A 13,089-nucleotide genomic window follows, 5' to 3' on the forward strand; every position below is an offset into this window, starting at 1 on the left:
GCAACAGCATTAACTGATGGGCCACTGTGCTGCCCATAAGGGGGCCATCTTTTGGATGGGGTGTTAAACTATCGCCTTGCCTTCCCTGTTAGGTAGACGTAACAGGTCCTATGGCACAGTTTCAAAGGAAGACTAGCTGTCCAGACCAGTGCTTATATCTGGCCAGTATAACTACACATATGGAAACTCAACAGATTGTAGATGCTGGAATCTGGAGCAGCACACAAGCTGCTAAAGGACCTCAATGGGTCAGGTAGCATCTGTGTGGGAAAATGGACAGTTGATATTTCACTTGGACTGAAAGACAGGGACCAGTGTCCACCCTATACAGGTGGACAGTATAGTAGCTATTTCTCCTCACTCCTTAGTCCAGATGAAAGGTCTCAACCTGAAATATCAAGTATCCAATTCCCTCCATATATACTGCTCTACTTGCTGAGTTCCTCCAGTGCTTTCTGTGTCACGCTATTGCATATGCACTCAATGGCCACTTTGCTAGGTACACCTGTACACCTGCTCGCTAATGCAAACATCCAATCAACCAATCATGTGGCAGCAATTCAATGCATAAAAGCATGCAGACATGGTCAAAAGGTTCAGACCAAACATGAGAATGGGGGAAGAAATGTCATCTAAGTGACCTTGAAATGATTGTTGGTGCCAGACAGGGTAGTTTGAGTATTTCAGAAACTGCTGATCTCCTGGGATTTTCATGCACAACAGTCTTTAGAGTTTACAGAGAATGGTGTGAAAAACAAAAAAAAAATCCAATGAGCAACAGTTCTGTGAGCAAAGATGTCGTGTTAATGAGAGAGGTCAGAGGAGAATGGACAGATTGATTCAAGCTGACAGTAACTCAAATAACCACACATTACAACAGTGGTGTGCAGAAGAGCATCTCTGAATGCACAACACATCGAAGTTTGAAGTGGATGGGCTACAGAAGCAGAAGATCACAAACATACCGTCAGTGGCCATGTTATTAGGTACAGGAGGTCTCTAATAATGTGGCCACTGGGTGTAAGTTTATTTTATTGCCACACACCAATTACAACAGCGACCATATTTATGCAGTTACTTCTGGAATTTAATGTGAAGGTATTGTATGTCTTTGCTCTTTTCATAAATTTATGCTGTTTTCTGACAACTTTATTTCCTCCCAATCTCTTCCAGGGGATCAGTCGTCAGAAAAATAGTTGGAGAAATTGTGGTCAGAGATAAGAAGTTTGATGAAGCTGTTAAAATGGGGCTGTTTGAAGAGATGTTAGACTGTCAGAAACTACTGTCTAATCACACAGCATGAGAACGTGAGTACAAACTACCAGGAAACCTGGTGAGTGCCATTCGGCTTGGCTTGAGAGAATACAACAAGTTTTCCAGAGTTACTAAGTAGTTGTCCTTGTCTCAACACCATCAGCATTCTTCCGCTTGGTGGCTGTGCCTTTAGCTGAGCTCTGGAATTCTTTTCCTCAGCTACGCCACCATTCTTGCTCTATTAAGCATGTCTCTGCTTTCAGCTGTTTGATTCCCCCTTTGTAGGATCTCCGTCTGTAGCTTGGTGTCAGATTCTAATGGTGATCATTCTGATGAATCACTTTACTGTGCTGAATTGCTATATACATCAAATGGTGAGAAAACTGCAGCCCAACTGAGCTAGTCTTGTCAAATTTCTATCTCACTCGCCAAGAGCGAAGGCGGAGACCAACCTTGGTTGTGGCATTTAATGGCAGAAGTTGGAAGCAAGGGTGTTGGAAGAGCTAAAAGGCCGAAGAAGGAATCTGATAGGAGAGGACAGTGGTCCATGGAAGAAAAGGAAGGAGGAGAAAAACCAGAGGGATGTGATGGGCAGGTGAGCAGAAGAGAAAAGGTGAGAGGCTAGCCAGAGGAGGAAGGAGGAGAAATTTCCGAAAGACAGAAAAGAAGTTGGAGGCTACCCAAATGAAATATTAGGTGTTGCTTCTCCAACCTGAGTTTAGCCTCATCCTGGTAGTAGAGGAGGCCATGAACATACATCTCAGAATGGGAATAGGAAGTCGAATTGAAATGGGTAGCCATTAGGTGATCCTGCCTTTTGCAGAGGACAGAGCAAAGATGGTCTACAAAGAGGTCCCCCAATCTGCATCAGGTCTCCCCAGTGGAGAGGAAGCCAGACTGGAAGCACCAGATACGGTAGATGACTCTGACAGAATGGCAGATGAAGTGTTGCCTCACCTGGAAGGACTTACTCTTATTCTGTCTTCTGCTCTCTTACTTTTCAGTCCTGATTAAGGGTCTCAGTCCGAAAAGTCTACAGCTTATTCTCCTCCATAGATGCTTGACTAGCTGAGTTCTTCCAGTGTTCCTCTCTCTTCAGTCCCTTTTCCTGTATTGTAGTCTCCTAAAGTCCCAATCCATGTGTTTGTTAGTGACCAATTCTTAATTCTTAACTAAATTCATTCTTAACTCATCAAATTCCAGTATGGGCAGCCCCTACTGTTCCTGCTTCTCTCCCTTCTGCAGCTGTCCGCACCTCCACATTCCCCTTCCCCCTACCACCCCACCTAGCTTCATCTACCTCTTATTTCCTCTCTCTTTCTCTGTCTGCCTCCATCTGTATATCATCCACCTGCTACTGCCTTCAAACTCCATCCCTGCTCCCCTCCCCTACCTGTCACAACCTGCCCATTATCTTTCATCACTCCTCTTTCTACCAATCACTCCTGGCTCCCGACTCATCACTCCCCCTATTCTCTTTATATTGCCCACCTCCCCTCTCCACACTCAGTCTTGAGACAGGGTCTTGACCTGAAACGTTGAATTCCTTTTCTCCCACAGGTGCTGTTCGAGCTACTGAGTTCCTCTAAAAGATTGTGTGTTCCAGATGCCAGCAAACGCAGTCTCTTGCATCTCGGTCACTTGGAGTTATGACAATTATTCACACATACACCAGTTGGATTCTATATCTGTTCTGTGAATGCTTGCTTCACTCTGGACTAGTTTAGCCTGTGCGTAACTTCAGTTCTCCCTTCTAATATTTGTCGTCCATTGCTTTGTAGGTGGAAGTGTTTGAGTTGCTGGCCACAGTAGAAGATGCAGATCTTTTAGGGAATGTGATCAGTTGATTTGTCACATCCAGCCTTCCGCTCTCATTATCTCTCTCATTAAAGTATAATGTCAACCCCACAGTCATGAGAAGGGTCATCTTTTCCTCATTTTCTCATGTCATTGCTTTCACAGGATCTGTGTACCAGAGGGAAGCACAGCACTTCTTGTCCATCCCTCAACTTGAGTCATGATTTGGGTCATCACAGAGGCAATTGAAAGCCAACCATGTCGAGGATTTCTGGGTCACCAGGGGAATGGCAGCGTAGGGAAAGGTCTCTCAACAAAAATGAATGTAAACTGCCCCAAAGTCAAAATTAGACAAATATTCAGTATTGTATAACCATATCAATAAAAGGGGCAAGGATGACGTCTAAGTAAAAGAATAAAAAGCCCGCTCAGAAGGCTGATAAATACAACGAGACACAACAAGATGAGGGGCCTAGCCTCTCCACGGCTAACCAGGACGGAGATCGTGAGGAAGAATCGGTGAACCTGTCTTTGATTCTCAGAGAGATTCGTGATTTTCGACGAGATAACAACAAACAGCTGGAAGGTATTAAAGGAGAAATAGCAAAAACTAATTTGAGGTTAGATGAAGCTGAAGCGAGGATTGTAGGGACTGAGGAGAGACTGCAAAACGCAGAGGAAGTGATAGCAGAAATGCTGAAGCTACAAGAGCAGCTCCAATGGAAGCTAATAGACCAAGAGGGGAAAATGTGAGGATCTGTGGAGTTCCCGAAGGAGCTGAAGGTAAACTCGGATTGGTGATTCCCTTCGTGGAGAAGCTGCTTAGAGAGAACCTTGACATACCGGACGCAAAAGACCTGCAGAGACAAAGGGCCCACCGTGCATTAGCACCGCAGCCTGCGGCATACACCCAGCCCAGATCGAAAGCCAACCATGTCAAAAGGAGAAGAACATTAGGGAACCGGATAGGTTTTTAACTGCAATCCATGAGCTTCATGATCACTAGCTTTATTGCCTCATTTGCTGGATTTAAATTCCCCAGTTGCCATTGCTGAGATTCAAACTAATTTCTCGGGACCAATAGCTTCCCACATAAAGCTGGTAACGTAATCACTGTACCAGTGTTCTCATTGTGTTATTATGTTGTCATAACAAAGAACTTCAGTTCCCAGTGGGCAATGTGAGGGGTTCACCTAGAACCAGGAGCTACAATGGTGGCTGGGTGGTGCACAGTTCAGTAATAAAATGTTCTATCATAAACCCACACCAAATTTATTTTTATTAACTACAGACATAACATGGTGTCAGAAGACGGTGTGAGGGCTAAGCGTAGAGAGTAAATGAATACCGTGCGCAACTGAGAAATGTGTGCATGAGCACAAAAGGTGCAAGAAAGAGTTAGTTAGAGCTCTTAAGGATAGCGGGGTCAAGGGATATGGGGAGAGGGCAGGAACGGGGTACTGATTGTGGATGATCAGCCATGATCACATTGAATGGCGGTGCTGGCTCGAAGGGCCGAAGGGCCTACTCCTGCACCTATTGTCTATTGTCTAGTAGCAAGTGAGGTCGGATGCTGGTTACAATGGAGAGAAGCTGACAAGTGAGGTGAGAGAGCATGTTGTTCCCGAGGTTCAGCAGTCACCGGATTCACCAAGAGAGATTCAGGTGAGAGACTGAGAGTACCCGTCATGGATAAACTAAGTCCTCCTGCACCAATCTAACTGATAACTGGAAACACTTCAAACAGTGATTTAATATATATTTAACTACTAGCAGAGCAGAAGAGACTGATGAAGATTTGAAAGTGTCTATTTTTCTGCATGTAATCGGTGAAGATGCTTTGAACATCTATAACAGCTTTCAAATTGATGAGACAGCTTTTATGTTGGATACTCTGATGACAAAATTTGAGGAGTATTTTGTCCCAAATAAAAAGACCACTTTTGAGAGATATAATTTTTTTCCCCCTGTGACCAGAAACAAGGTGTTATCTTTGACCAGTATTTAGCTGAGCTTCACACACTGAGTACGTCCTGTGAATTTGGAGATTTGAGAAACGCCCAAGTTAGGGGCAGAATAGTTTGCAGAATTTCAGATGATGGACTCAGAGAGATATTGCTGTGTGAAAAAGATTTGACACAGGCTCTAAAAGCAGGCTCTATAGTGACCTTCAAGTACAAGGGGCAGCACCTAAAGTCACTGCTACTAATTGTAGAAAAGTGAGTACACCCAATATTAAGTCCGAGTGCATGTGAAAAGCTCAACCTGGTGAAGAGTTTTCATAGTGGCTTCACAGACCTGAGATGGTCACACAACACTCATGAAAGAGTACACAGATATTCTTGAGGGGCTCGGATGTTTAACTGGTGTACACAAAATTCATACAGATGAGACAGTGACTCCTGTTGTCCATGCAGGAAAGTTCCGTTTCCACTTAGAGATAAACTTAAGCAAGAACTAGCACAAGTGGAATGGATGAATGTCATACAGAACACTGATGAGCCAACAGACTGGGTGAGCTCACTGGTCATTGTGCAAAACAAAAACAGAGCAGTGTAGATATGTCTAGAGCCAAGAAAGCTCGATAAAGCTATCAAGCTATCATTTTAAGTTGCCAACACAGGAGGGGATCATATTCCAGTTTGTAGGTACCAAGTGGTTTAGCAAACCCGATGTGTCCTCTGAGTTTTGGCAGATGAAGCTTCATGAGGCAGGTTCGAGACTGTGTACTTTTAACACACCACAGGGAAGATATCGCTTTCTTCGGCTACCATACGGGATTCTGCCCACACCAGAAGTCTACCATAAGACCATCCACATGATCTTTGAGGGTATATCTGGTGCCGAGACCATGATGGATGACATCATCATCTGGGGATCCACCAAGGATGAACATGTTACACAACTGAGACAAATGCTTGACGTGACACAGAATGTCAATTTGAAATTAAGTAAAGAGAAGTGTAAGTTTGATCGTCATAGGAGATGTCATATTCTGAAAAAGGAGATGACACTTGACCCAAGAAAGACGTCAGCCGTTGAAAACATGGAGAGGCCCCAAAACAAAGAGGAGGTGAAACGTTTCTTGGGGATGGTGATTTATCCAGCTAAGTTAATCCTTGACTGTCTACTACTATATCAGCACCACTTAGGTCACCCCTTGAGCAGCGTAATGAGTGGATTTGGCCTCACGAGCAAGAAGAGCATTTCTAGAAGCTGAGAAGAGTCCTAATTGAAGAGCCTGTACTGAGGATTTATGATCTGGAAAGGTGTACTAGGATCTCGGCTGATGCATCCCAGTACGGTCTTGGAGCAGTACTACCGCAGCAGCATGATGACACGTGGCAACCTGTGGTCTATGCATCAAGGGCTTTAATAAGCCCTTAACAAATATGTACAGATAGAGAAAGAGTTTCTCGCCAGCACATATGCATGCAAAATTTTCATCAGTACATCTATGGACAAGCTTTTGAAGTGGAGATGGACCATAAACCACTGGTCTTACTTATGTCCAAACCACTGAATGACTGTCCCATGAGGATACAGAGCACATTGATACGGCTGCAGAAATATGACATGAAGACGATCTACACACTGGGAAGATATATGTTTGCTGCTGATGTGCTGTCTCGAGTAGTCGTCAAGGAAGAAAAGAGTGAGCAAGATGTTAATGCAGATATGCAGGCATATGTTAACGTGATTGTTACCTCACTTCCAGTATCTCCTGATAGACGAGAGTAGATTAGGAAAACAGCAGGGCCAGGTGAAACAATGAAAGAACTCAAAGCTACAATAAAGAAAGGATAGCCAGCAGCTAAGAATGACTATCCAATGTGAATTCGGGATTATTGTGCATGCAAAGCTGAACTGTCAGTAGTGAAAAATATGGTCTTCAAAGGGAACAGGTTTGTGATTCTAGTGTGGCTACGCAAGGAAATGTTCCAGAAGATACATAAAGGGCAACTTGGTGAGGAAACTGTAAACACAGAGCTCATGAAGTGATGTACTGGCCAAGGATGAACCTTGACATCAGCCAGACCACTGCTTTATGTAAAATATGCCTTCCCTTCTGACCAAAGCAGCAAGCAGAACCAAAGTTGGAGTGGATCTGTTTGATTGTAATGGGAAGAGTCACTTTTCCAGTTACAGCACTGCAATCAACATCCAGCAAAGCGGTCATCACCTTTCTGAAAGCTGTGTTTGTGAGGCATGGAGTTCCATGTGAAGTGGTATCAGACAATGGTCCACAATTTTTGAGCTGTGACTTTGAGTCCTTTGCCAGTAATTAGCGGTTTCAACATAACATCAAGTCCACATCACACAAAATCAAATGACCTAGCAGAAAGTTTAGTCAAGGTAGTGAAGGACCTCATGAAGAAAGTGCAAGACGGATAAGAAGATTCCACAGAAGTTTAATGATTTACAGAAGTGCACCTCTGCAGAATGGCCTTTCACCAGCCCAAATGCTGATGGGTTAATCCATTCACATCAACCTCCCAATGCATGAAACCCTCTTGACACTGAAAGGAGCACACAAGGTCAAACTGGCTAAAGCGAAGGGAAAGAAAAACAGAAACAGTATCACGACAAGACTGAAAAGCCTACCAGTTCTGAAGCCTGGAGATCAAGTGTGAATCCAAGATCATTATTCTGGCACATGGTCCATGCAAGGATATGTGCAAGTGGAAGCAGCTCCATATTCCTACCAGATCCAGATGGAGTGAGGGACACCTCTGAGAAGGAACCATGTGGTTCTACGACTACAAGCTCCAACCCATAGATGTGACGTGTCACCTCTCAGTTCATCAAAAGGGCCAGTATATGTAAAAAATGAATATGTTGATCAGAGTTCTCAGAAGACACGCAACAAATGCAAGCAATACACCTGTGGAAACAAAGCACAGACCAAAAAGGTCCATTAAACCACCTCAGAGACTGATTGAAGTTGCTGAGTGGATAAGGAACTGTAATTGTTCATTACAATTGAAGTTGAAATGCTGAACAGTTGAAAATTTGAAAAATAAGAAAAGAGACCAGCTACGGAATGTAGATATCTTTGTCAAAAAGGATTATTGTTCCTTGTAGGTTTATGAGGACATAGTATTGTGTTTGTTTTTCTTTTAAGGAGGAAAATGTGTTATTGTATGTGCATTATAAAGAACTTCATTTCCCAGTGGGCAATGCGAGGGGGTTCACCTGGAACTGGAAGCTATGATTGTGACCAAAAAGGTGGCGCACACAATGTTGGGCAGCAGTTCAGTAATAAAATGTTCTAACATAAGCCCACACTAAGTTTGTCTTTATTAAGAATAAACATAACACTCACCTCACCTGTTTTCACCTCGCTCTTGTGCTATGCAATACTCGAGAAGGAGGTCAGTGTTTACAACTTGGGCTCACAGCCTTGTGTTACTTAGACCATTGAACAGTACAGCAAAGAAACAGGACCTTCGGCTGACAATGCTGTGCCAAATTAATTAAGCTAGTAATTAAACACCTAACTAAACTAATCCCCTCTGCTTACACAATGTACATATCCCTCCATTCTCTGTGCAGTCTCAGAGCCTCTAGACACCTCTATTGTATTTGCTTCCACCATCACCCCTGGCAGCCAACGCTCTGTAAAAAAAAGTTGCCCCACATATCTCACAGATGGAAACATCCTCTCCATATCCAACCTGTCTTTTTACAATATTTTTATTCAGAAAAAAAACAAGATTTACAGAGTGCAACACATAGATACATCTCAACATAACTTCTGTACATTCATATATTGTAATAAAATTGATCAAAATGTTATAGCATAACACATAAAGGTTTTCCACTCTGTAATCAAAAATTTAAAGATAGGTCATACATCATAAAAGAAATTTTTTATATAAAAAAGTCAACCCCCTACCAACTACCAAAGAAAAAAGCTGATGGATGATAATAGATAAATTAGAAAAGAAAACATATTCACTTAAGAAGAGAAGATAAAAATATACATAAAAGTCTGTGCACTGTTAAACTTTATAAATTGGAAAAGTAATTTAGGAAAGGTCCCCGGATATCATAAAAAGATTGTTTCGAATTTAAGACTGAGCAGCGGATCTTTTCTAAATTTAAATACGACATAATATCACGTAGCCATTGAAGATGTGTGGGAGGGGTAGACTCCTTCCATTTAAGCCAGATTGCTCTCCTTGCTAAAAGAGAGGTAAAACTAAAACCTGTAGGTTAGAAGTATTTAAAGTTATATCTTCATCTGCAATAATACCAAACAAGGCAGTAAGGGGATTTGGGTCAAATTGGACCCTAAAAAGTTGTGAGAAGGTATGGAATACTTCCCACCAAAACTTTTCAATTTTAGGGCAAAACCAAAACATATGAATTAAATGTTTCATTTAAAACCAAAACAGCAGAGTTGCATTTATTACAAAGTGGAGAAACATTCGGATAAAAACTGGACAGCTTCTGTTTAGAAATGTAATCTATGAACCACTTTAAATTGTAGAAGAGAATGACGAGCACAGAAGGATGATTTATTAACCCGTTTAAGAATTTTATTCCATCTATCATCAGAAATCTGACAATTTAGGTCATCCTCCCAAGCTTTTTTTATTTTATCTAAAAAGTCTTGTCTAGATTCAATCAACAAGTTATAGATACCGTAATAGAACCATTAACAAAAGGTTTTAAATTTAAAAGATCGTCCAGTAAATTTTTATCAGGACCTATAGGAAAAGTAGTTAATTGGAAACGTAAGAAATCTCTAATTTGAAGGTATCTGTAAAAATGTGTTTTTGGGAGTGCAAATTTAGTTGACAATTGGTCAAATGAAGCAAGAGATCCTGAGATAAACAGGTCCCAAAAACACTTAATACCTAGTTCATCCCAATCCTTAAAGACTTCGTCAGTCATGGAAGGGATTTAAAAAAATTAAGGAGAATGGGAGATGATAATGAAAAATTTGTTAAACCAAAAAATTTCCTAAATTGAGGCCAGATCCTTAAAGTTTGCTTAACAATTATGTTATGTGTTATTTTATTTGCTGAAAAAGAAGAATATGATCCAAGAAGAGAGACAATAGAGGAATTTTTTACAGAATTAACTTCTAAGGAGACCCACGATGGGCAATCTTTACGATAAATATAATAAGACCAGAAAGTAATATTCCTTATATTGGCAGCCCAATAGTAAAACCTAAAATTGGGTAGGGCTAATCCACCCATCTCTTTATTTCTTTGTAGGTAAACTTTACTTAAACGCGCTTGCTTGTTATTCCAAATATAAGATGTTAAAATTGAATCTAAAGAATCAAAGTAGGTCTTAGGAATAAAAATAGGTAAGGCCTGAAAAAGATATAAAAATTTAGGAAGAATCTTCATTTTAATCGAATTAATTCAGCCAATTAGAGATAAAGAAAGAGGAGACCATTTAGAAATCGTCTTTTTAACATAATTCAATAAGGGGTTTAAGTCTTCTTTAAATAAATTCTTGAAGTTTTTAGTAATTGTTACACCTAGATATGTAAATTGACTTGTAACAACTTGGAACGGAAATTTGGCATTTGATGACATTAGGTCATTTAAAGGAAATAACTCACTTTTATGTAAGTTCAGCTTATACCTTGAAAAAGAACTAAACTGGGAAATTAAGGAAAGAACAGAAGGTAAAGAAGTTTCAGTGTTAGAGATAAAAAGTAAAATATCATCAGCGTATAATGAAATTTTATGAGTCATACCTTCCCTTAGTATACCAGAAACGTCCTTAGATTCTCAAAATGCTATTGCTAAGGGTTCTATAGCTAAAGCAAAAAGTAAAGGACTAAGAGGGCGACCTTGTCTAGTTCCTCGCTGTAATTTAAAGGGCTTAGAAATTTGAGAGTTAGTAATAACCTGAGCGGTAGGAGACAAGTAAATTAATTTAACCCAACAAATAAAATTAGGCCCAAAATTAAACTTTTCTAAGTTCTTAAAAAGATAATTCCACTCAATCCTATCAAAGGCTTTTTCTGCATTTAAGGATAATATACACTCTGATGTTTTTTTGGATGGGGAATATATCACATTCAATAACCGACGTATATTAAAATGTGAGTAACGATCTTTAATAGATCCTGTCTGGTCATGTGATATAATAGATGGTAAAATATTTTCAAGTCTTCGAGCTAAGATTTTGGATAAGATTTTTGCATCAACAAAAAAAAAGTTGCCCCACATATCTCACAGATGGAAACATCCTCTCCATATCCAACCTATCAAGATCCCTCAGGGTCTCATGATTCTTTAAAACTCCAGCAAACATCCACCTGCTTCATTTTTCTTCATTCAACCTATTCCAGGTATCAGTCCAGTGAACCTTCTCTAATACATTAACTTCAGATCTAATCTTACCAGTGCTGCTCCTTCAGTATTATTATTGTATTGCTCCACATTCAGCAGATCATTCTTCACAATTTATGCCTGCTCCAACAAAATTCCACCACAAATCATAACTTCCCTCCCACTCCATGACACTTTCGTGTCCCCACAAACCTGTCCTTTCATCTCTTTCCTTCCCAGTCTCTGGGGGTGCAAACAGCCCTTCTAGTTGGAGCAACAATTCACTTGCACTTCTTCCAATCTAGTGTCTTGCACTCAGTGTTCACAATGTGGTTTCCTCCACCAGATGCAGACTGAGTGACAACATTGCAGAGCACCAGGAGTGACCAAAGCCTCCTTCTGTTGCCTATTTAACTCTCCATCCAGCTCCCACTCTGTCTGTGGCTTCCTATAAGGGGGACCAACATGAGCTTTGCAACTCATTTTCTGTCTGGGCCATGTTGCTGCCTTCTCGACTTGATATTGAGTACTGCAACATAAGGGAACTTCCTCTACTTGCCCATTGAATTACCTCACTTTAAAAGTAAGCCTGGCCGACTGGACATGTCAGACAGCCTGACATTGCACATCTTGTCATGCTCCTCTGTTTGTATTCTCACTCTCTAACTGCCCCGATTAATCCATCGACTGGTTGACGCCAATAACATCTCCATAGCAATCTTGGCTTCCCCCTATCTGAGATACTCCCTTGGTCCTATTAATCACCCTTCTCTCCAACATGTTTTCTCTCTGATGAAGTGTCTTGATTGGAAAGCTAGACTATTCCTCTCTCCACAGATGCTACCTGACCTGCTGAGCGTTTCAACATTTTCTGTTTTTATTTCAGATTTCCAACAGCTGCAGCAGTTTGATTTTCATTTTCACTTTGCTGTTTGTGGGAGTTTGTTGGCTGCATTTCCCACAGCAGTAACCACATTCCAAAAGTTTAGTAATGAGAGATTAATAGAAATCTCTTTAATAAACAGGGACAGAGGGGGAGTGAGAAAACACAAGCTTGGGACTCTGAAATACGAAGCATAGCAGATGCTGGAAATCTGGCATAAAAGGAAATGCTGGAAACCCTCAGCAGGTCAGGTAGCATCCGCAGAGAGAGAAAAAGAGTTATCATTACATGTTAATCAGGATCAGAATTGTTTACTATCACTAAAATTGTGTTGTTTTGCGGCAGCAGTACAATGTAAGACAAAAAGATGAGAAGTTACAATGAGAAAATAAGTAAACGGTGCAAAAAGAAAGCAAAATAGTGAGGTGGCATTCATGGAGAGTTCATAAATCTGATGGCAGAAGAGAAGCTGCAAGTCCTAAAACATTGAGTGTGTGTCCTCAGGCTCCTGTATCTCCTCCTTGATGGTAGTAATAAGAAGAGGGTATGTATAGTGAAGGTCCTTAATGAAAGAGCCTGCTTTCTTGAGGCACTGCTTATTGAAGATATTTTCAATGATGGCAAGGGTTGTGCTGGCTGAGTCTACAATCCTCTGAGCTTTTTTTTCGATCATATACATTAGATCCTTCATACCAGGTGGTGATGCAACCAGTTCACCGTACGTTTAGGAATTTGCTAGAGTCATTGGAGACGTACCAAATTTCCTCAAAATCATAATGAAGTATAGTTGCTGGTGTGTCTTTTCATGTTTGCATCACAATGTTCATTCATTTTGTGCCATATCTTATG

General features: G+C 40.9%; 1 protein-coding gene across 4 annotated transcripts in view; it reads left to right on the forward strand.

Annotated features, from left to right (window-relative positions):
- The window catches only part of smarcd1 (SWI/SNF related BAF chromatin remodeling complex subunit D1), a 61,523-nt gene extending 53,191 nt beyond the window's left edge, over window positions 1-8,332 (forward strand). The window contains exons 12-13 of one of the 4 annotated variants that reach the window (XR_012102015.1): window positions 1,174-1,307; window positions 2,815-8,332. Coding sequence is in view for 1 of the 4 variants with exons in the window: in XM_073071031.1 (XP_072927132.1) it covers window positions 1,174-1,221 (48 nt within the window). In the remaining 3 variants the exon portion in view is untranslated. Of the gene's footprint in view, window positions 1-1,173 lie in introns of all 4 variants that reach the window. The other 3 variants (XR_012102016.1, XR_012102017.1, XM_073071031.1) reach the window with 3 other exon arrangements.
- The last annotated feature ends 4,757 nt before the right edge of the window (window positions 8,333-13,089 follow it).

This window comes from Hemitrygon akajei, chromosome 18, assembly GCF_048418815.1.
Source record: "Hemitrygon akajei chromosome 18, sHemAka1.3, whole genome shotgun sequence".
Taxonomy (NCBI): Eukaryota; Metazoa; Chordata; class Chondrichthyes; order Myliobatiformes; family Dasyatidae; genus Hemitrygon; species Hemitrygon akajei.